The sequence below is a fragment of the Aristolochia californica genome, unplaced genomic scaffold (assembly GCF_029961685.1).
Source record: "Aristolochia californica isolate CCGP_79_NKW_82.1479 unplaced genomic scaffold, dmAriCali1.0.hap1 SCAF_3, whole genome shotgun sequence".
In the NCBI taxonomy this organism is placed as follows: Eukaryota; Viridiplantae; Streptophyta; class Magnoliopsida; order Piperales; family Aristolochiaceae; genus Aristolochia; species Aristolochia californica.
The window spans coordinates 6,730,911-6,754,327 of record NW_027181992.1 but is presented as its reverse complement, the minus strand read 5'-3'; the positions used below and the strand labels follow the sequence as shown (position 1 = coordinate 6,754,327).

The 23,417-nt window shown below is 38.9% G+C and overlaps 3 protein-coding genes across 4 annotated transcripts in view; 2 read left to right on the top strand and 1 right to left on the bottom strand.

The window, feature by feature from the left end:
* Positions 1-597, bottom strand: part of LOC137958987 (nuclear pore complex protein NUP93A-like) — a 46,194-nt gene extending 45,597 nt beyond the window's left edge. The window contains exons 1-2 of the mRNA XM_068806229.1: positions 434-597; positions 230-321 (exon numbers count right to left, since the gene is read on the bottom strand). Of these exons, the coding sequence (XP_068662330.1) occupies positions 230-321; positions 434-535 (194 nt within the window). The 5' untranslated portion in view covers positions 536-597. The remainder of the gene's footprint in view (positions 1-229; positions 322-433) is intronic.
* A 2,453-nt stretch (positions 598-3,050) lies between these two features.
* Positions 3,051-4,545, top strand: LOC137958988 (stress response protein NST1-like). The gene is made up of 4 exons (XM_068806230.1): positions 3,051-3,376; positions 3,866-3,979; positions 4,068-4,148; positions 4,297-4,545. The coding sequence occupies exons 1-4, from the start codon at positions 3,110-3,112 to the stop codon at positions 4,369-4,371; spliced, it is 537 nt and encodes a 178-aa protein (XP_068662331.1). The 5' UTR covers positions 3,051-3,109; the 3' UTR covers positions 4,372-4,545.
* Positions 4,546-6,076: 1,531 nt separating this feature from the next.
* LOC137958861 (vacuolar protein sorting-associated protein 52 A) overlaps positions 6,077-23,417 on the top strand; it is a 40,366-nt gene continuing 23,025 nt past the window's right edge. For both annotated transcript variants that reach the window (XM_068806044.1, XM_068806043.1), the window contains exons 1-7: positions 6,077-6,223; positions 11,021-11,088; positions 11,693-11,787; positions 12,429-12,486; positions 13,673-13,768; positions 22,959-23,060; positions 23,306-23,389. In XM_068806044.1, coding sequence (XP_068662145.1) covers positions 11,065-11,088; positions 11,693-11,787; positions 12,429-12,486; positions 13,673-13,768; positions 22,959-23,060; positions 23,306-23,389 — 459 coding nt within the window. In that variant the 5' untranslated portion in view covers positions 6,077-6,223; positions 11,021-11,064. The remainder of the gene's footprint in view (positions 6,224-11,020; positions 11,089-11,692; positions 11,788-12,428; positions 12,487-13,672; positions 13,769-22,958; positions 23,061-23,305; positions 23,390-23,417) is intronic.

Below are 23,417 nucleotides of genomic sequence, written 5' to 3'. Positions count from 1 at the left end.
AGCAAAAGCACACAAACAGCTAGCTCTGCACAGTTCGTGCATTCGTGAAGCCCTTCCACTTTCCCTTCTTCTACCAGATTAAAAAAAAAAAATATCCCTATATCTAGTGAAAGAAAGTCATAGTCTCGAGTTACTGAGTAGAGTATTCATTGTAAATACCATCGTGCAAATGACGATAAGATAATGTGACAGACTCGGGAAAAAAATAAAATAAGCTACTAAACAGAACCTGGTTGCCGCAATTGATTGCGCGGGCGCCTCAATCCTTAGGGTTTTCGACTTGAGCTTTCTGGATAACGCCTCCAGTTGGTCCAAGTTCCTCTGCGACACTCATTCGAACCATGAAAAGTACTTAACACCTTGACATCATATGAAGTTGTGGAGCGTTGAAAAAGAAAAGCACGACAGAAAGAGAGAGAATCAATAGACAAACCTGGAGAGGTGGAAAATGAGCTGAAGGAGCAGCTTGCTCCAGCAGCTTCGTAGACGAGTGAAGTAGGTCTGTCCAGGTGCCCATTTCCGGTTCTGTCGCCATTGAAGCACCTCGAAGAAGCTCAAGACGCAGTGTAAGAGTGACAGACCCTAGTAGCCAAAACGGAATGGAGGGAAAGTATGGAATGAAGAAGAAAATTCTAACGGCTTAGGTCTTTAATTAGACCGGACCACACTTCGAAATTTTGAATACACCGAGTAGGACTCGACTGGCGGTTTGGGTCAGTTGCTCCTGTCCGAGTTGTGCTGCTCTCACTTGTCCAACGTATAAATTATCGTTTTTAGGGAAGAAGAGGAGAAGGCCAAAAGAATCATCTAAAAGTGAAATAGAGATTGAATGAACCTCATAAAATACCAAAATGATTTAAGAGGAAGAACATAGTTGAAAACGTTTTTGAAAGTTGAACATTTTTTAGTCTAATAGTAGAGGCACTTTTCTAAGGGCATTAGCATGTGCCAAGTTTTTGGTTAGATACACACAAACGGTAGGGGTGGAAGTGAAATGGAAAGTGAATGAATTAGTGAAAGTGGATTACTCTTTCGGGTAACGGAAAGTATTTTTTTGTATTAGTGTGCACAATATAAAATACATTGGAAACAAGAGAACGAGTATATTCATAAAATACTCTAGTCGATTTAACTTTAGGAAAATAGATGAAATTTATTTTTTAAATAACAAAAAACAAAATAATTTCAAAATTTTAAATAATATTATTCTGTTAAATATATAAAATAATACACCTAAACAACACATGGTTACTTTTATAATGTCTAGATACATAATCAAATAATGACTTTTACGGTATCTTAATTATCACTCTTAAATTAGTAAATTAATATAAAATTATTTTTTATTAATATAATAAATAATAAATATAATATTTTATTAATAAAATAAGATAGATTTTAGTTTAGTCTAAGTTAATACCGTAATTAAATTTTAAATATATTTGTTATTTTAATTAATTATAACATATTTACTTTTATAATGTCTAGATATTCTATCAAATTCTTACTTATACAATATCTTAATTATCACTTTTAAATTAGTAATTTAATATAATATTAAAAGTATGAATATATTAAATAAATAAATAGGGTTTTTATTAATAAAATAAGATAGTTTTTAGTGTAATATAAAATCATTTTTATTATAATATAATATAAGAAATAAAAATATATGATACATAAACAAAAATGGTTACTTTTATAATTTTCAATGGCATTATCAAATCCTTACTTTTATGATATCTACATTATCACGTAATTTTCTAGCATCCAGTCAGACGAGTAGCCCCTTCACGAGTCGTTCAGCTTCTGTTGTAGTCCCTTTCGTCAAACAGTTCTCAGCCTCTGAGCTGAAAATTCTTGCTCCATTAAAGACACTCGTGTCGTAGTTCTGATTCCCCACCAGACATCAAACTCGCCATTGAAATACCAGAAGAGTAAAAGCTGAGTTTCTCAGTTGAAGAAAGAAAGACCACCCAGAGAGAGAAGCTTCATTCGTTTCATCTTGGGACTTGCATTCCATAACCCCACTCCTCATCATGCGTGGTGCAGGGATGTTCAAGAAGGGCAGTTTCACTTTCAGGGAACACAGATGGACATTTTGCTGGTTATTCTAGCAAGGTTGTAAAGGTGGTTATTAGTTGAGGGTAGCTGACCTGCTCCTTGTTTGGCTTAACTGCCACGGATCCGAGCGTGTAGGTGAGACCTTTCTGTCTACTCCACAGCAGAAGACTTCAAGCCTAAGCATCCTTCTTCTCTACTCAGCAGAAAGCGATTTACCAGTACTCCTTTGGACCTTTCAGCCAGAAATCACCTTATTATCTTAACAGAAATTTGAGGAAAATGGTACGTTTAACGAGTTTTTTTGGTGTTCTGCACCTTTGATCAAAAGACCCATTTCTTATTTTACTTTGCACACATGGAAAAATCCTTCATTTCAAGAAAAAGAGTATAAAATAATGAAGAATTACTTAAAGCTTACCTCTGTGTTTTTTTTTTTAGTATTTATACCCTTCTTGGATGGATATGTTTGAGCAGATTTCAAGTATCAGTTGGAAGAAATGGGCAACAGACCAAATCAGGAAAATATCAAACTACCTAAGATGGACCCTCTCAGTATATTATTACAAATATTCTTCCCATTTCTTAGTAAGTTTACATGTATTAGATGAAACAGAGAGTCTTCTTAGCATTCTCCATAAACTACAAAAATCATAGATAATCTTTGATAAAAAATTTAAAAGATCAAAGTTTATGAACTAATGCTTCATCTTTCAAATGTCTAAATAATGGCTATTTAGTGATTAATCCTTGTTAAATGGTTTGGAGACTCGAACAAGTAGCATCTCACAGGCATGTGCCTTATTGAATCCTACGTTGTATATGCAGTTTGTAATTTTGTATAGAACACCGGAGAGGGGGCCAAGACTACGTTTGTCATTTCACATTCAACTTTTAAAAGGTAGTTGGCGTCAGATACCACTTGAAGATCTTCCAGTCATCTCCATATAAACTCCTCGCATCAAGAGGGGAAACAAGCGCGCCATTTTTGGAGAAGAAGAAGAGAGCAAACAGAAGCGCAAAGAGAGAGAGAGAGAAGGAAAAACAAATGCAGACCCAGATTCATAATCTGCAGCAGCAGCAACCCTTGGATCAGCAGATGGTGGAACGAGCCAGTTGGGTCACTACCAACAATCACAAAGAGAGCCTCACGGGAGAGGAGAAAGAAGAAGAGGAGATGACCAAATCGGCTTTGACGTCTTTCCGAGCGAAAGAGGAGGAGATAGAGAGGAAAAAGATGGAGGTGAAGGAGAAGGTGCATGCCCGTCTTGGCCGAGTTGAAGAAGAGACCAAGAGGCTGGCAGATATCAGAGAAGTAAGTTTCACAAACCACTCTGCAGTTATTTAAGAAACTGCAACAAAAGATTTGAAGGAGACGGATATGAAAGAGAGAGAAATGCTTTTGTTTTTGTTGTGCTGAACCCCCATGAAAAAAGGTTGGGATTGAAGATTTGAATCCAAAGTGTCGGTTTGAATTGCTTTTTGGAAAATTTTCTTCTCCTCTTCATTAACTTTTTCTTTTTCTAATTCGTGGTGACAACAGAAAAGTTTTTTTTTTACAGTTCTATTTTTTTAACAATTGCTCTAAAAAGCAAAAAGGAAAAAGAACCAAAGTTTTCTTGTTTCAATAATTTAAAATCAGTTATGTTGAAAATAGAAGACTAATTTCAAAAGCCAATCCATTCAGGCCCTAATACCATCATATTCCAGGAGTCTTACAGACATAACTGTTAATTTCCATCTCCACTTTCATTCTTGTTGTGAATCATTGATATTTGATGCAAAGAGTATGAGTCTTTGGTAGGAGCTAGAAACTATTATGGCAGACCCCATGAGGAAAGAAGTGGGAGCTGTTAGGAAGAAGATTGATACAGTTAACCGGGAACTAAAGCCACTTGGGTATGCTTGCCAAAAGAAGGTGAAGAAATTAGCTGTTCTATTCTGCGTTTCTTCCTTTTAACATTGCATATAAAGCTGAAGTTTTTGGGTACTATATTGACTACCAGGAGAAGGAATACAAAGAAGCCCTTGACGCATTCAATGAAAGGGACAAAGAGAAGGCCTTACTGATTACCAAATTGATGGAGGTAGCATTCTTAAAGCACCACATCATGCTAAACGCCAATATATTTTACATCTTAATCAAGTTTTCTGTCAGAATTCACTTGAATTTAGCTAAATTATCTTTGCTGCTGTGGTTTTCTAATTCGTTTCTTCCTTGATGAATGATGATAGCTGGTCACTGAGAGTGAGAGAGTAAGGATGAAGAAGCTGGAGGAGCTGAGCAAACATATAGACTCTCTTCCCTGAGTTCAGCGCACTAATATTGTTCTTGTTCCACTTTATGGTGTTTCTTTTCTCTTGAGTCTGGAAAAAATTGTTTCTTCTTGTGTTTTTATTGTATTTTTTTTCTTTTTGTTGTTGATTGTGCTGATCTCGGAGGCAGTTGCTCCATAAACAGAATTTATAACCAAACCCATTAATCTTAACAGTCTGTTTGTGTTTCAAGCCTGAGGAGTACCTTTTGCCACAACTGCAGCACTTGGAAAACAAACAAATTCATTCTTAACTGTACTCAAATCTCCTGCTGTTCTTACTTTTAATTTGGATTTTACCTCTTGAGAACTACTACAGTCTTTCACATAGCTGCTTTCTACTCTTGAAAGTCACATAATCTTTCTGTTATGTTCAATTATTAATTATAAAGTGATATCAAAGTGGTATCAAATTATAAATAAGATTAATTAAAAACTTAGGCACATAAAGAACAAACAAAGAGAAACTAGTTGCATAGCTTAAACATCACACCCACTAGATAATGGGGATTTCAATCCCACAAATTTAGATAGACCCACTAGTAGAAGTCTTTTTTCGCAAAAGGAAAAAGTTTAAGCTTATGCTATACAATAAAATACGCCAATATACCAAGGTCGGTAGAAGCAAGGGTAGTAGTTGAGGAAGCATGTAAACCAATAGGGACGCGAATATACCATAAAACCTAAACCCTATAGACGGCCACCATGTGTACCCCCAAGCTATTCTAATACTTGTCAGAATAATGGTTCTTATATCGATAATGTACATAAACTGCTATGCTAAGCCACATAGGTTAAAGGGTTACCATCACCCTGCCGACATAACGCACCCAGGATTATTCAACATAAATAGGGGTTTCCAAGAAAAATACCCTATTTCATACCCCAAATCAGGTCTCCTACATTATACGCACCAGAATAGTGGTTATTTTTGACTATTATTTGATTCGTTTCTTGTTATCACTCTTTCCCTTAATTAGAAGTTAGGGTCTGTTTGGAACCCCTAGAGAATAAAAAAAAATAAGAATTTAATTATTATTATTTTAAAAAATAATTAGTAAAAATACGATAACGATCAAATTATTTTTTTTTCTAACTATTTTTAAAAATAACATAGGTCAAATGGCCCCAACCCGACTACAAGCCTACAAACCACGACCTCTTAATGTCTTAGCGGATGGAGTAAAACTAGTGCGTTTTTTACTAGCTAGCATTTGCACACGTATAGCTTCATTCCATGCCATGTAATAAACCAGTCACATTAATCTCTTTCTCCCTTATAGTATTCATAATGAAGGAAGGAGAGACATGTACCTCTTGAAGCGCACTCTATTATCACCCCTTATTATACAATTTAAATTTGAAGAATTACATTCCTGACCAAAAAACCAAACATTCACTACAGGTATTCCATATATCTCGTGCAGTGTCTCAATAGCAGTCATTGGTGTAGGTATTTATATTCAGCATCTATGACCTAACCTAATGTACTTTACTTTTCTTTTTTTCAATTTTAATAAATAAAAAATATTTAATCATTTATGTGAAGTAATTATGTATTATATTAAATTGAAATTTAAATTAAAATGATTATAATTATAGTTATTTAAATAAAGTGAAATGAATGCTAAATGTTAGAGTCTTAGACTAATATATTAAAATAAATTCATATGAAATAGCATTACCCAGTTTCTATTCCTCTGTTCTTCGAACGCGACGGAGCAACAGAAAAGAAATGGTATTCTCACTTGATAAACTTGCTCCCTAATCTCCGGCGGTCGTTGCTGTGTTCGGGACACAGTTTTTCACCACCACCATCCACCGTTTTCTATCTCAATTCCATACAGGTCAGTCGATCATCTTTTTGTTTGTTTCCTTTTTCCGTTTCATGAGTGGTGATCTGTTTAGCCTTTTACTGACTTTCATTTCGTTTCTACACTTTTGATTCGATTTGTATGTCTGCATGTTTGGGATAACATATGACAGCTTTCTCTGTTTGAAATCACCACCTCTCCTAATCCTTCCTTGCCCTGTCGTGTCTTCGAGGGAGCTCTCGATCTCCAGATATTAAGTTCATTCTTTAATTCTTCCGCTCGTTTCTTTTATGAATCGATTTCGTTTTCATTGCTAGGTTTTGCCGCACAGTCGATTGATTTGATGGGACGCATAGAAGGTTTTGTTTGTTTCATTATTTAGGCGTCCTTTGAGTGATCCTGTTTTTCTTAGTCAGATCTGATTTCATGACGTTAAGATTCTCAAACTCTGGCTCAATTTGATTGAATTTCTGGAGTCGATTCAGAGCTCTGAGGCAAACGGGTGAATGGTTGCCACTTTTTTTTTTTTTTTCCTAAGACAGCACTGCATTTTTTTTTCTCTTTTCTCTGAAACGGATCCTAGGGACGAAACGTTATACGTTTTATTTCTGCGGAACCTAAGCCCTGCTTTTGTTTGAGGCTTTGGCATTTTCATTATTCAGTATACATATCCCAGCTAGATTTTGAAGAGGACTCTGCACAATTTGGGGCTTGATCCGATTCTGCATTTCGCACCGGCCTTTTCACATCAACCATTTTATGATATCGGGAGGCATACCTTGCTTGTTTTCTCTTTTGATGATGTAATATAGTCATTCGCGTTCTGATGTTGTTAAAAATTGTTATGGGAACTTGATTTTTATGCTTGCAATTATTCAGCTTCCTTTGACGTCTGTAGAGAATTGAAATTGTTTTTTAATTTTCTTTTTCTTTCTTTTCTACCTTGAATTTCATCCTACTTCCTAAATATATTGTTTGAGTGGCCATTTTACTTTAGCTGTTTTCCAACAAATGTCTATGAACAAACCTCCTCAGAAATGAGCTTGTTGCACATCACTTCCATTCAACCCCACTGAGCAGACAATTGTTGCATTGCACAAAGTTCTCATTATTATTTAATTATTTAATTGAAAGAAAAAAGACTTCTGCATAGCAGAGCCATGATTCCAATGTCAAACATACTGGCCAGAAATGGAATTTGGGACATTTTTTTTTTTTTTTTTTTGACAAACTGTAAAGCATCTCTAGCTGTCTTTCTTATTTGGCCCTGAAATAACATCCTCTTTGTCTCGTATCAGTTCTCTAGAACTAGACTATCCTGTAACATTCATCAGGTCTACATTTAGAAAATCTGCCTCCTGATCAAACAGCAATTGGCTTTAATCAAGCAAAAAACCTCCATATGATTTCAAAGAGATTGTGAGAGGATGTGCTTGAAAGCAAAGTGATGGGTTTGTGTATCTCAATTCTCGGCAATACAAATTTATTTTTCAATCTGTCATGGTGGGTGACTGGATTGAAGATTTTCTAGTTCCTAAGTTTGCAAGACATGGAAGTTAACACTAAATTAGGAGTTTATGTGCAGCTATGAATCCCATCACTATCCATTACCCTTTTGCACTCTTTCTTAGTACGTAAACCTTATTTGCTACCTTCTGTACAGTCTGATTAGAGGGGCCTATTTGCAGCACAATTTCACTTAAATGAGTTTGATTTATGGGCCATTCAGTTGATCAAGTTTCAAAGACACTTGAAATCCCAGTTTTATGATCCCAACTCTGATTTATGTGGTTCAGTTTTATCGACATCAAAACTACAAATGGATATTGAAAAACAGAGATGCAGACTTTGTTTTTGGCTATTTGGTTGCTTCTGAACATTTTGTTGTTAACCGCCAATTGAATATTTTGAAGTTGAGAATCGAGATAGTTCAATAGAGCATTAAAGCAGCTGGATACTGGTTAAAAAGATATCATGCAGAAAGAACAATCTAATCTTAGCCACCAAAGAAGAAGTGGTCAAAAGTGAAAGGAGACCAAATACCTATTTCTCCATTTAAAACTTTAATATTTAATACATATTTTTTATAATTTGTCTTTTGTTTTGTGTATTTTTCTCAATAGATCTTTAACTCCAAAACAAGGAGCATTCAAAATTTATTTGAGTGGATGGTGGTTCAAACCCACCAAGATTTATACTCTTAGTTTTTTTTTTTGTACTAGTGAGTATTTTGGTTCTTGTTTTTAGATAATTATATTATGAAAACTTAATACTTAAACATAAGTTAGATAAACCGAAATAATATTATATTTCATTTCGTGTTAAGGCTATTTTGGGAATTATACAAGGAAAGATTATTGTTACTCTAGTTGAAGTTGGTAGTGTTTTTTGTTTATATTCAGCAACTAATATATTGTTAGTTTTAATATTAATAATTAAAGTAATATACACTCAAAGAAGCGTATATTTGTCTTGTAACATTTAAAATATACTTTATGAATAATCTTAACCAAACTTACTAAGCTGATGCTCTTACTAAGCAAAGAGCAAACCCTCTGGTCCCTTGTTGTTAGGGGTTTGCTTCCTTGATTTTTTATTTTGGTTCTTTCATTAATAAAATCATCCTTTCTTAAAAAAAAAAAAAAACAAGAGACGAGGCTGATGGGGCGAAGGTCAGCTGGGGCCCTCCATATTTGCGTTTTTGGGGATGATTGCAATGAAGGAAGCACCCATACTTTTTGATATGATATGCCTCTACAGTGAAAGTCGTGCACCACAGCAAGAATATCTTCCTTTGTGATTGGCCAATTTCTCTTGTAAAACTTGCCATTGTAGCCACTTGAGCCGGGCGCATGGTCACAAGGTAATCTCAAAACAGCTTTCTCAATCTCCAAGCCTTTCTCATTATGTGCTGGAATTTTGGTTGGTTGATGCAATTTTCCATGTATAGTGCTTTAAAGAAACTAACCAAATTGTAAATAATGGAGACTCTATTCTACGTTACCTCGTTATTGATACATGATGAGGTAATTCGGCTAGTCGTCCTTCTCGTTGAGGTGATTACATAGAAGAACTTTGTGTTTGCATGTCCTTCGACAAGCCACTGAAACATGCACATTGTTTCCAATGCTTCCTTTTATTGTGAGCAAGAGTTTGGAATTTGTTTTGAAGTGAAATACGGTCAAAGAATTCAGAGGAAGAAAGACACTTTTGTTCTTCGGTAGCATCAAGGTCAGTAATCTGAGACAGGAGGGAGGCTTTTTCAACGGTATTAGCTGAGTGGTTTCGTCCTTATTTATTTATTTATTTTTTTGTTATGAAATGTGATTTTATTAAAGAGGGCAAAGAGGAGGAGCTAACTCCTAACAACAAGAGATTGCAAGGAGGCTCCTTGCTTGGCTAAAGCATCAACCACAAAATTTGCTGATCTCGAAATGAGAGACCAAAAACAGTAAAAAGGATTGATTAAAAAAGGCATCCCAATGGCGCCACGAAGGCGGTAGAGACATTCTCACACCTTGGAGTCTCCCTCGATCAGGATGGGCACAGAGTAATGGTTTCAAAAACACAAAGCCCATTAAGAAGGCTTTGAAGCTCAGCCGTCGTGGAGTCCACAATACCAAGAGGGTTGGAGAAGGAGACGATCTGGTTCCCAAGAGAATCACGAATCACGCTACCAAAACCTGCTAAGCTAGGGTTACCGAAAGAAGATCCGTCAAAATTCAACTTAAGGACACCAGCAGGTGGCGGGGTCCACTCACAAATAAAGGGGGGCTTCGAAGAAGTGTGAAGTTAGGCAAGACACCTCCAATTATTTCTGATGGAAGATCCCGAGAAGGGGGCGAAGGCTTTTTGAGAGTGAAGCCAAGTAGCAATATTGCCTGAGATGGTTTCAATGACTCTATCTTGAGTGCTGAATTTGGCATTGAATCTCCTTTGATTGCGCTCTAACCAAAGACTCCAGGGGATGAATGCAGAGAGGGCAGAGATCATCAATTTTCCAAGACTGGGGACAGGAGTCCCTGCAAGCATTCGACAGGTGGCGGCCAAGTCTTTTGGGAAACAGAGATGGAGCCCAATTCTACTAATAATCGACGTCCAAATCCCCCAAGAGAAAGGGCACAAGAGAAGCAGGTGGCTAACAGTTTCTTCATTTGTAGGGCAGAAAGGGTAAATGGGGTCAACTCCGAGCTGGCCATGAATTCTGAGATTGTCGGCTGAGATCTTGTTGTGGCAAGCACTCTACACGAAGAATTTTATTTTAATTACTAAGACTTTGTCTGGTTGCTGAATATTTAGTGACAAATTTGAGTGATCTTTCCCTTAATTTTGATGCATGGACATCTGCTCTAAAGCAACCCATGAATAGTATATAAGATAGTATATTTCTTTTTGTTATGATTGAATATCCAACTTTTGCTTTGGTGAATGGAGTGGTTTATTTTCCCTTGATATCACTTGATGTTCTAAAATTTAAACAATTGTAGATTGCACTGGTAAATGTGATCTGCTTCGTATATTTTTCTTCTTCATTCTTCATTTGCACGCATTATTCTTTTTCTGCACTAGGATCAGTAAACTTCACCTGCAAAAGTGGCTTGCATTTGGATATCCAGCACTGATCAACTTGGTGTAGGTTTTCTTAATGTTATGCTGTCCTACAACTGGTTTGCTATGTATTCAAAGTGAGTGTTAGCTTTGGTAGATTTTACTGCTATCATCACCCAAGTAAAAACTTGCTTGATTTCTCTTCAAAGTGTATATATTGGAAAAGTCGTTCAAGTTCCACAATTTACCTTGTTTTATTCTAAGATTCTTTTACTTTGTTAGGTATGTCAAAGTTTCAGCTGTGAGTTCTTTCATTAATACACAAGATGGCCACTCTTTCAGCTATGAAGGTGAGGACTCAACTTTTTTATTTCTTGATTGAGTGATAATCTTGCAGCTTTTCAAAAGCTTCTGTGGAATTATGGATGATATGCTTAACATCTACAATGATTTTTTTTACTTTCTTGCTAAATATTGCAAAAATAATCTCAAATTTGTCACATGATGCTGATATTTTTTGGTGGCATGCTTCATCCGTGCTGCTGGTGATGCTCACCTGAAAATGCTAAAAAATAATATCTTATTTTAAATCCAGTAGTGAAGATCTCTGTTAGACTGTTTGTTGGATTTTGTTAACTACATATGAATGAAGATGCTTTGTTTTTGGATTCTGCATCATATCTCACTACTTTATATTACTATAATGGTTGGACTGATCCTGTCAATCACATCAAAGAAATGAATCCTATGCTTGTATCTTTATTAACTACTAACTCTTCTGAAGGTTGTTTATGTGGAAAAAAGGATGCTTCTGCCTTTATCTTTCTCAAATGATCTCGACAATGAAGTACTGATCCATGTAGCATATTGTTATTTTTCACAACATCCCTTGACAAAGGTTAAAGAATGTTCTATGTTGTTCAGACTAAAAGGCTTTTCTAATATTTGCCTTAGGGAGAATCCAATGTTGAGACAGATGATATCCAAAAGCAGGGGTTTGATTTGGGAGTTTTTGTTGGAGACTTGGCTTTTGAGGATGATGCTAGCAGGTAGTAGCTTTTGGAATTCTTCACCTTTTCTTTTGAGCAGATTTTATGATTTGTATCTTTAGGTGTTATTACTTCTTTCAGGATAAGTTGTACTTCTTCTCCCTTTTTATAATATTCACACATTCCATAGAAAAAAAAACTTCTGTCAAGGATAATACATCTTTATGTGCACAAAAAACAGGAATTTGTCATTTACTTGTTAGATAATGAATTATATATTGACAAACGATTGGCTGGTTTAAATATTGATATTAGTAAAAAGCAATTGAGGTTTATACAATTTTTAACGGCAGCACATTAGTACTGACAGCCAGGTCAGAATCCTTGAGACATTTGTGTTTTATAAATATTAAGAGTTCTGAGCACTACATGTACTTTAATATGCAGATCAAAACTGTTTCATTTGATGATATTATATTTTTGAGATTCATGTCCTGATATTTCACCCAAAAGGATTATATTTATTGTTTCAAAATTTTAAAAAAATAAACATTACTTGTTTTGATATCCTCCTGTTCGTGCTGTCTCTCTTCATTTTATCTCTTTAAATCTTTGGCTTGAGTTTTTGAGGATTTCATTTTATGTTCCTTTTAAGTATTTTACATTAAAAAATATGTTTCCTCTCCCATTTTGTTTTGTAGCGATGATTTATCATTGGAGGGACTAAAAGAAGAACTAGAGGAATGTAAGAATGATGGTGTAAGTGATTCTTGGTGCATTCTGTATTGCATGGATATGTTAGCATGTCTTTGACACTTCTCCTTCGATAATATGATATTAACAATGAACTACAGGCTGTGTCACTGACCATGTTTCGCGATAAGATATCTGCATGTTTTCTATTTTTTTGAGATTGGTGTTAGCTTCTGTCAATACTAAAAAACGGCATAATAATTACAAATGAGAGGGGGTACTTGCCTTGATACTTACAAGGCAAGGGAAGGCCCAACAGCTATTTGCTGGCAGGGAACTCCCTCTTTTGCTAAGGTGTAAGCTACACCATTGGCTGAATGAGGCACTTGATTCCATTCCACTTGCAAAGAGGTTGAACTGTCAAAGATCTCATGAAAAACATATTCTAGTCTCCATGGTGGGGTGGGCGGCTGCCCAGCTTATGATGTTTAGCAGAATCTCCTTAAGATATGAAGGGAACAGCAGCAGATTGCTTCAGCAAATAGATACAGTGAATCAAGGGTCTTACTTGAGCTTCATTTAAGCACATGTACCCAAGGGCCTGCTGGGTTCCCAAGGGAAGAACCATTGAAATTGGGTAAATATGCTCAAATGAAGCTCAAGTAAGAGGTGTGGAGCCATTCGGAGTCATTTTCTGTTTAATAACAACAAATTTTATTTGTTCGAGTTTCAAGCAGACCTCATTTTCTGTTATAAGAGAAAAAAAGTTGGCAACAATTAATGGTGTGAGTCTTTACTAACTGTTATTTACTTTGCATTCCAACTCTTCAAGTTAGGCCAATATGTTTTTCATTATGGGTAAGGTTAATGCACTCATAAAATAGACCGCCTTGGGAAAGAAGAGAAAGTGAAAATTCATTATAATGTGATATAGACTCTAATGTGGTGATTTGTTGTTTTAGTTCAGTGTTTGGAAAAATGTTTTGACTCAAATCTAAGGTTGAGTTAGAGATGTTATAGGTTGAGTTAGAGATGTTATGGTGCCACCTCCTCTTTTCACTTAATTTCACTAGAAAGTAAATTCACACCTTTTACTGAGTTATTCACTGTCTTTAGGTGAAGTGAATTCACCTCTCACTTTCCCTCTTAACTAACTCATTTTGTCGAATTCTATAGTGAAATCGAATTCTTTGGCAATTCCCTCTATATTTTGTTGTTATTTTAAATAAAATCTGTTTTTTTTTTCTCGTAGGTTGTGGCAAATATATTGGCAAAAGGCACCAAATTGCGGGAATATGCGAAAGGTGTTGAGAACAATGTACGCCAAGTCGAGTTGGATTCGATCCAGGTTGAACCTAAGTTATATGATCTCTGTTGCTTTTCTAGTGATATCTAATTTTCATGATTGCTCTTGGACAATGTATTTTTTAAAAATAAATTATACAAAGTGATTATAACACCACGTATTTTGGAAAGAGTCTGTACGAGTATTAACAAAAATGTTAATGTTTCATTGTGGTTTTATTCTTGATATAGTAATTTAGATAAGTCCTCATTTTTTTTTTTTTTTGGTGTGAAATGGAAATTTTATTCAAAAAGAGAGAAGGCATACAAACCAAATTAAAGGAGCTATCCCCTTACAACAAGGGATTGGAGGGAGGCTCCATCTTTAGCAAGAGAGCCAGCTAAAGGAATTAGCTGATCTCGGTATATGTGCCCAAAAACAATGAAAAAGGGAAACAATATAATTTTTTTTATGAAGAACAGTCAAGTGCCTCCATGGTGGGGGGGTGTTGAGATCGGTAGAATCAGCAATTCCCAGCGGACCTGAGTAAGTGATGAGCGATTGGCCTCTAGCATTGCAGATGACGCCACCATAGCCAGCAATTCCTGGCTACCACAACACTTAATCAAAGTTTAGCTTGAGGATACCTGTGGAGGAGGCGCCCAGGTGAGATTGATGGGTGGTCGGCTGTGGTGGGACATACTGGCAAGGGCTCTCTAGTTGAAGCGCAAGGAAGACCAATCACCAATCACGTTGAACTCCTTTTTGGAGTGTAACCAGGTTGATATGTGGCAGATGATGCTACTGGACACACACTCAACGCAATTAGCATTGAAATTTAAGTTTCTATTGTTGCTTTCCTTCCAAAGGGCCCATGGAATATGGCTGGCACAGGAAGAGAGGATGAGCTTGCCTAGCATAGGTAGGGAAGCACTGATAAGACTTCTGCAGGTATCAAGGAGGTTGTGGGGCAGACATAGCTGAGTTCCAATTCAGTTAAGGATGTTGGTCCAAACTGACTAAGTGACAATGTAGGAGAAGGTGGGATGTTGATTCCTCAGTGGAATTGCAGAAAGGGCATAAGGTGCAAGGCGTAGTGTTGCCTCTCTTGTGATGGTTGACAGCAGTGAGGATTTTGTCTTTTTTTTTTTTTTAAACAGTGAAGATTTTATTTCAAAGCAAAACAAGAGAATACATCAAGGGAGACCTCCCCTAACAACAAGATATTGAAGGGAGGGGAACCAATATAGCACACAAATCAGCAGCCGAATTGGCCGATCTAAACTTTGTGAGACCAAAAACAAGTAATACTGGAAACAATATCCATAATATCACTTCATAAAAAAAAATATATCCATAATATCAAGGAAAAGCTGCCATTGACGCCACAGGGGGGAAGGAGGTAGTGGAGCACCATTTGATGACGACTTGGGAGTCTCCTTCCACAATAAGCGGACCTCTGAAGCAATCCTGAAATATACGAAGACTGTGGAGGAGCCCAAAGAGCTCAGCAGTAGTCAAGTCCACAATGCTGAGAGGACCAGAGTAAGAAATAATAGCAGAGCCTCCGGGGTGAAAAATACCCCACCAAAGCTAGCCAAACCTGGGTCCCCAAAGACGTTGCCATCAACGTTAAGCTTATAATAACTGGTGGGTTGAGGCGCTCAAACAACAACCTGGCGGGGTGCAGAGGGAACAAACATCTGAGCAATAATCTTCTTGTCGGTACGGGTAGGGGCACAAGAGAGGCAAACAAATTCTTTCCGTGTGCGGATCCAAGTAGAGATGAGGCCCGTAGCAGTGCAAATCCCCTCAGAGAGCAAGAAGCACAGTCAAACCGTCTGGAGTTCTTCTTCTTCCAGAGGCACCAAAGGATATAAGCAATGCATGCAGCTAACAGGAGCTTGTTGAGGCTAAGGAGGCGAACCCCAGAGGAGTAGCGGCACATGGTGCTTAGGTCGGGGGGACGCAGAAACTGAGGCCCATGCTATCAATCATAGAAGTCCAGACTAGCCAGGCGAAAGCACAGTGAAGGATAAGGTGGCTAATAGTCTCAACTTCCATCCCGTAGAAGGGGCAGAGAGGATCAGGTGCAGTGTTGTCACGCCTAATAAGGTTGTCGGCAGTGAGGATCCTGTTATGGCAAGCACTCCAGAGGAAAAGTTGCACCTTGGGAGGAGCCAAGCAATGGTGGCCGAAAACGCCCACTGTTGTTAGGAATCCAGCTCAACCGGTCAACCGTCTGGGGACGGATCTTCACACTACCAAGACCATCAATCAGGCCACAAACAGATATAGTCTCCTCATCATTAAGGCCGCGTTTCAAACGAAGATTCTAGGAGTCATTTCCCCAAGCATCAGAGACAGATAGGTCATGACAAGTGGTGAGCTGGAGAAGTGGCGGGTAGGATGAGGCAAGAGGGCCATCGCCTGACCACCAATCCGTCCAAAAATGTAGGCTGGAGTCATCTTCAATGAAAAACCGAATAGCAGCGTGAAATGTGGAAAACGGATGGAACATGGCCTTCCAAATAAGGGAGTGGTGACGACTGTTGCCATCAGTGATCCATCTATCTTCAAGACGTCGTAACTTGGAGGCCACCGTGGGTTTCCAAGATGCCTCTGAGGGGGAGTTGAGTTTCTAGAACCACTTGAGTAACAAAGAGTGACCCATCTCCTTGGTGCGTTTGATCCCAAGACCGCCCAAAGACTTCGGCATGCAAACATCATCCAACTGATTAGATGATAATGGAACTCATTTCCAGTGCTACGCCACAGGAAGCATCTCTTGATCATATCGATGCGCTGACTAATAGAGGCGGGGCAGGGCAGGAACGAGAGGAAGTAGTTGGGGACACCCGCAAGGCATGAATTGAGAAGAGTCAGTCTGCTCGCCTTGGAGAGCATCCTACCGTTCCAAGTGGGGACAAACCGCTCAATGACTGGGGCTCATAATCCCCTCTGGGGTCGACAATCAGTAAGAGGAAGGCCCAAGTAGTAAGAGGGGACAATCGCAACCGAGCATCCCAAAGTGTCTGCCATGAGCTGAAGCATGGGGGAGTCAATATGATATCCCATGATGGTCGTTTTCCCCCTGTTTAACTTTCTAACTAGAAGTGATCTCAAATAGGCTGAGAAGGACCTTAATGTTGTGGACTTGAGCAATCGTGCTAGCACTGAAGTAGATAGTGTCATCTGCAAACTGAAGCAGAGGGATATCAAAGCAACTCGGATCTAAAACGGTCTCAAGCCAACCAATACTGTGAGTAGAGTAAAACATAGAGGATAGGTACACAACAATAATGTTGAAGATAACCAATCTGAAACAGTGGCTACAACCTATTCCCACATCAGGGAAGCTGTCCTTAGTCAGTCAGAGCACAAAGCAAAACTGCTTGGAGACTTTCAGCGCCTAACAAAGTTAAATTCTTTATTTGGACAGCCATCAGAGAGCAAATCCTCACGGCGGACAATCTCCACAGGAGAGGCTTCACTGCCCCGGATGCGACCTGGCCCCTATGTGACATTTGTGAGGAGTCAGTACAACATATCCTTCTGCATTGTGGCTTCTCGTGGAGAGTTTGGATGGCTGTGTTCCAGAAAATCGGCATTCAAGTGGGCCTCCATCAAGATCTATTAGGCACTTTACAGATGGTACTTGGGACTCGCCTCCTCAAAATTGGCAAGATTCTGCTCTCTGATTGCCTTGCTCACATTCCTTGGTGTCTCTGGCTTGAAAGAAATAATCGAAGATTTAACTCCAAATTCAGCATTCTGGATAGTACGATCTCTTGCGCTGTGGGTATGGTTTCCAGTTGGCTCCACACCAGGATGGAATTTGCTCTTCATCTTTGGTTGAAGATTTTCAAAGACAGACTTCAAGGGAAGCTGTTGATAGAGGGAGACTCTAAAGTGGTCATAAGCTGGTGCTCTAATTCAGCCACTCCCCCTTGGAGGCATTGGCCAATTACTTCTTCTATTTTCAGATATTGTATCTTCCATTTCTTGTACTTGGAATCACATTCCTAGGTCAGCTAATTTTGTGGCTGATAGGCTAGCTAAATTTGGAACCTCCTAGCGATCTCTCCTTGTTTGGGATGGCTCCCCTTCCTTGTAATTTTGCTCATTTGAGCCTTTTAATATAACTCAGCACTATTTAAAAAAAATAATGTTGAAGCGAAGTGGGGAGAGGGGATCTCCTTGACAGATGCCACGAGAGCTTGGAAGAAATTGCAGACTATGCCATTAAGGAGCAGAGAGTACAATGCTGAAAAGATACAGCTGCAAATCCAGAATCTCCATCTGTCCCGGAAACCCACGCGTTGCATAATGTCCTCCAGAAGGGACCAGCTCGGGGATCTCCTTGACGGATGCCACGACAGCTTGGAAGAAATTGCAGACCGTGCCATTAAGGAGCAGAGAGTACAATGCTGAAAAGATACAACTGCAAATCTAGAATTTCCAACTGTCCCGGAAACCCATGCATTGCATAATGTCCTCCAGAAGGGACCAGCTCACCCGGTCAAAAGCCTTTTCAAGGTCAAGCTTGAGGACAAACCTCGGGAGACCCAATTTGACAAAATGATCAACAATCTCATGCATGGCCATAGTTGAATCGAGAATGTCCCGACCTCTAATAAAAGCACTCTTAACCCCGATGGATGATGGCAGGAAGAACAACCTTAAGGCGACGAGCCAGGATGGAAACGATGATCTTGTAAGGGCTTGAGACGAGGCTGATCGGTCTTAAGTCACGAGGGTGCTCAACACTAACTTTCTTTGGCACCAGAGCAATAAGGAAGGCACCAACACTCTTAAAGGTGATCCCTTGATCGTAAAAGTTGCGGACCATGGAAATGACGTCCGATCTCAGAGTGGGCTAGCAAGCTCTGTAAAATTCCCTGGTATACTCGTCAGGCTCCGGGCCTTATCTTGAGGGAGCCCCAAGACCACATTCTCAACCTCCAAGTCCGAGAAAGGGGGCTCAATGAATGCCGCCAAGGTGGGAGATATCGAGGTGAAATGGAGGCTAGACAGGCAGGGTTGGTGGTGGCACTCCTCCCTGTAGAGATCTGTAAAAAAACAGAGAAAAACATTAGTAATAGGGGCCCTATCCGAGGTAACTTCATTATTGATTGACAAGGAAGTAACTCGGTTAGTCCTCCGCCAGGTCGAGGTGAAATGGGAGAACTTTGTGTTGGCATTGCCCTTGGCCAACCACTTGAAGAATAGTTTGAAAACTGCATTGAAGGGAGATGCGATTGGAGAATTCAGTATAAGTAAGGCACCTCTGTTCCTCAATCACATCAAGGGCAACAATCTGAGACTGAAGAGATGACTTGTGAGAGGTGGTAGTACGATGACGTTCCGAGGACCAAGATTTGAGTTTGTATGCCTTCTCTCTTTTTTGAATAAGGTGGCAATAAGGTGAGGATTTTGTCTTGCACAACGCACCAAAGAAAGAATCTCATCTTGAGGGAGCTTATTATGCTATTAACATTTTTTTTTTAAATGATGCTGAATTTTATTAAGAGAGCTCAAACGAGCAGATTACAAGAGGGGAAGCCTTCTCAAACAATGAGAGATTGCTTGGAGGTTCCGAATTTTGCCAATTTATCAGCAAAAGAATTGGCTGATCTAGGAACAAGGTTCCAATTACAATGAATGGATGACACAATGTCAGCAATAAAATCAGTGATTGGCCAGTGGTGCCAAGGGGGGGAGCTATCTTTTGAACACCAGCTGATGACAATCTTTAAATCTTCTTTGATAAGCAGCTTGCCATGAAGCCGCTCTTTAAATATTTGGAGGCCGAATAGAAGATCACCCACTTCAGCAGTATTTGAATCAGCAATACCCACCGGCCCAACATAGGATAGAAAAGGGTCTCCACTACTGTCTCTGAAAACACCACCAGCTCCAGCCGGCCCAGGACAACCTAAAGCACTGCCATTAATTGAGTTTGATGCAGTTGTAAGGGGGAGTATCCCAAGTGGCCATAACCGGATTCCTGCAGGGGCCCTCCATATGCGCGATCAAACCCCCTTTTCCCGAAGGGAAACGCCCGATAGAGAGGCAAACTCCTTCCTAGTATGTAACCAACTCGAGATAAGGCCCACTACTTGAGAAGCTGTATTATCCGGGGTGCTAGCCTTGGAGTTTAATCTCCGGTTATTTCGCACGAGCCATAGGCACCATGGGACATGCGCAAGGCATGCCAAGAGAATTATCTTGCCCAACCTAGAAAGGCGGATCCTCATAACCATCTCATAGGTGCCGAAAAAGGTCTTGATGTAGCCCCATTTGGAGTCCAATCTTCTGAAATATCTTCATTCATACTTGCCAAGAAAAATCACAATGTAAGAGAACATGTTGGACTGTCTCGTCACACACACCACAAGGGGACAAGTACAATTGGGGGTTGTGTAACCTCTTTTATGGAGGTTGTCAGAGGTGAGGATCTGTTCCTTGATGGCAGTCCACACGAAGAATTTGATTTTACTAGGCGCTGAGAGCTTCCATGCCAGGTTTGCCTTGTGCCCATGCATGCTATAATCTTGCTTTCTAATGTGAGAGTAGGCGGATGCAACTGTGAATTGGCCGTTAATGCTGGGTTTCCATGTCAGTTTATCAATTGCATGCTCACGAATAGTAATGCTGCTGAGTCTGGAGAGGAGAGAGCAACAAACCGAAGTTTCCTCAACGAAACATGAGACTTCATGAGCGATCTCTCCAAGAATCAGCCACTGAGCAAGAGAGGTCCCTTGCCACCCTAGATAGCCCCGGGAAGTCCTCGGAGAGGGGGCGGGGAGCGCACCATTCATCCAACCAAAAGAGGAGAGTCCTTCCATTGCCTGTGTGAAAGGAAACTGCATCTCTAAATATTGGGAGGAGCTTTTGAATCGATTTCCATATCGGGGATAGGAGGTGAATAGCGCCATCCTCTCTCCATAAGCACCCGAAGGTTGAAGATAGAACTTGACCATATCTCCCCATAGCCTGTTATGCTTGATGTTGAAGTTCCAAATCCATTTGAGCATAAGGACATTGTTCATCTCCTTCGTAGGTTGGATGCCTAAACCACCCCGATTGCGGGGCTTGCAAATATCCTTCCAACTCACCAAATGATATCTGAAGGAGTCCTCTGATCCTCTCCAGAGAAAACGTCGACAAATGACGTCAATCCTGTTGTAAATGGAGGCCGGACAGTGCATGAAGGATAATAAATAGTTTGGTAGTTCTGCCAAACAAGACTTGAGGAAAGTGAGTTGCCCTGCAGTAGATAAAAACTTGTCCCTCCAAGTAGCTAGTCTCTTCTCAAATTTCTCAATAAGGGGGGACCAAAGCGTCGCCGAAGGCCGAGAGTCAAAGAGTTGGAGTCCAAGATATGTAACTGGCAAATTTTCCACTGAGCACCCCAAATAGTTAGCCATACCCTGAAGCGCAGATGAGATTATGCTATTAACATTTCATAATGGTTTTCAATCTCACAACTGAATATTAGCTAATTGCTCTATCTTAAATATCTGTATTGGATCCAAATATTTCATACGAAAGTTTGAAAACAATGGTTTTAATATTTACTAGTCTTTTTCTATGAGTAGTATTCCAATCCAGTGGATTCTTTCTGATATAGAATCTCTATCTATAGAAATTGTGATTATATATGGACTTCTTCTCAGTTCTAAGAATGTATCCATTCTCGAAAACAACAAACACTATGAGACGGGGAGTAGGTTAGAAGATTCATATGAGGTGATAAACCTACAGTTTAATATAGAAGCTCTTCTCCACCATCAATTTTTTCCGAAGTAAAATTTTGGTTCTTTTGGCATTTTGGAAAGTGAGGGTGTATTTTGAATTTGTTTATTAGCACATGAGGGAAAGGTAAGATGCTGATAAAGTGATTGTAGATATAGAGTTCTTTATATTTAAATTGACACTTAATGCGTCTCTATCTATCAATCTGTTTGTCTGTTTGTCGATCTATTCATCTACTACACATGTTAGTGATGAGAACCAGTTGATTCCATTTGTTGATGATTGTTGATGAACAAGTCTAATCTGTTCTAATTGTTTATCTAGTTATTAGATCTACATAGAAGCAACTTGACCCATTCAACCATTTTGTTCTGGTAATTGTGCTGACTTGTCAAATTGATGCCAACACTAAGCCAGTCAGTCATTTGCATCTTAAAGTTTGGTTGGAATGTCCAAATGAGATTTTGCTTCAGCCTCTTCTTGCTCAAACCTATGAAATTTTTTTTTTTTTTATGAATTTAATCATATAGTCATATTTATTCTGCTTTCTCCCTACATCTTTTACATACCTTTTTTTTTTTTTTTAAATGATGCTGATTTTTATTAAGACGAAGGCTCAAAAGAGCAAATTACAAAGGAGGGAAGCCTTCCCAAACAATGAGAGATTGCTGGGAAGTGCTGAATTTTTCCAATTTATCGGCCAAAGAGGTTGCTGATCTAGGAATGAGATTCCAATTACAATGAATTGAAGATACAATGTCAGCAATACAATCTGTGATGGGCCAGTGGCGCCAAGGGGGGGAACTGTCTTTGGAACACCAACAGATGACAGTTTTCGAGTCTCCTTCAGTGATTAACTTGCCATGGAGACGATCCTTGAAAATTTGGAGGCCGAATAGAAGAGCACTAATTTCAGCAATATTAACATTAGCAATGCTCACCGGTCCACCATACGATAGAGTAGGGTCTCTATTGTGACCTCTGAAAATACCGCCTGCTCCAGCCGGCCCAGGACAACCAATAGCAATACCATCAAAATTGAGTTTAATGCTGTTACAAGGGGGAGGATCCCAGTTGGCCATAATCGGAGTCCTACAGGGGCCAGTCATATGGGCGATCAAGCTCAAATTTTCCCAAAGGGAAACACCCGATAGAGCGGCAAATTACTTCCTTGTATGAAGCCAGTTTGAGATGAGGCCAACGGCATGTGTAGCCGTGTTGTCCGGGGTGCAAGCTTTATATACCTCTCTTAGCAACAAGTTAGAGTGGATCCATATAAAATGCTTATATGTATGAAGGAGCTTCTGTATTCAGATATGTATAAAGGACCTTCTATATTTAGATATTTGTGTATATGTGTAACATCTACCTACTTGCATACATGTTTATTATTTGGCAGTTCAAGTTACCTCTTGTTTTTCATCCCACTGTTGGTCACCAGCACACTTTGCGGTTTCTTATGATTTCTTTTCTGTTTTTCTTAATGGTGCAGGATTATATAAAAGAGAGTGAGAACTTAGTTTCACTTCATGATCAGATACGTGATTGTGATAGCATTTTATCTCAGATGGAAACTCTTCTCAGTGGATTTCAGGTATCCTATTTTTTGTTGATTTCTTCATGAACCTTTTTTTCTTGAAGCATGGGACTTGCTTTCTAACCGTATTTTAAACTAAAGCTGATTTTTGTTTTATTTCTTCTTTTCTGTGTTCAAGTTAAAGCTTCTATTCTAAGTGGATTATTTTTTTCATACATAGATAAACTTCTTATTATTGAAATGTCTTTTCCTTTTTTGAATAGTCATTGAAATCATTAATATTCACAGAAATCTTGTTCTAGGCTGAGATTGGTTCTATAAGTTCAGAGATTAAAAGTCTTCAGGAGAAATCCATGGATATGGGTTTGAAGCTGAAAAACCGAAAGGTATGTTTGAACCCTAGTTGATTTGATG

Coding starts and splice junctions, on each gene's coding strand:
- LOC137958988 (XM_068806230.1), top strand. CDS start 3,110: ATGCAGACCCAGATTCATAATCTGCAGCAGCAGCAACCCTTGGATCAG. Junction 3,980..4,067: donor GGTATGCTTGCCAAAAGAAG/GTGAAGAAATTA, acceptor ATTGACTACCAG/GAGAAGGAATACAAAGAAGC. Junction 4,149..4,296: donor TGATTACCAAATTGATGGAG/GTAGCATTCTTA, acceptor GAATGATGATAG/CTGGTCACTGAGAGTGAGAG.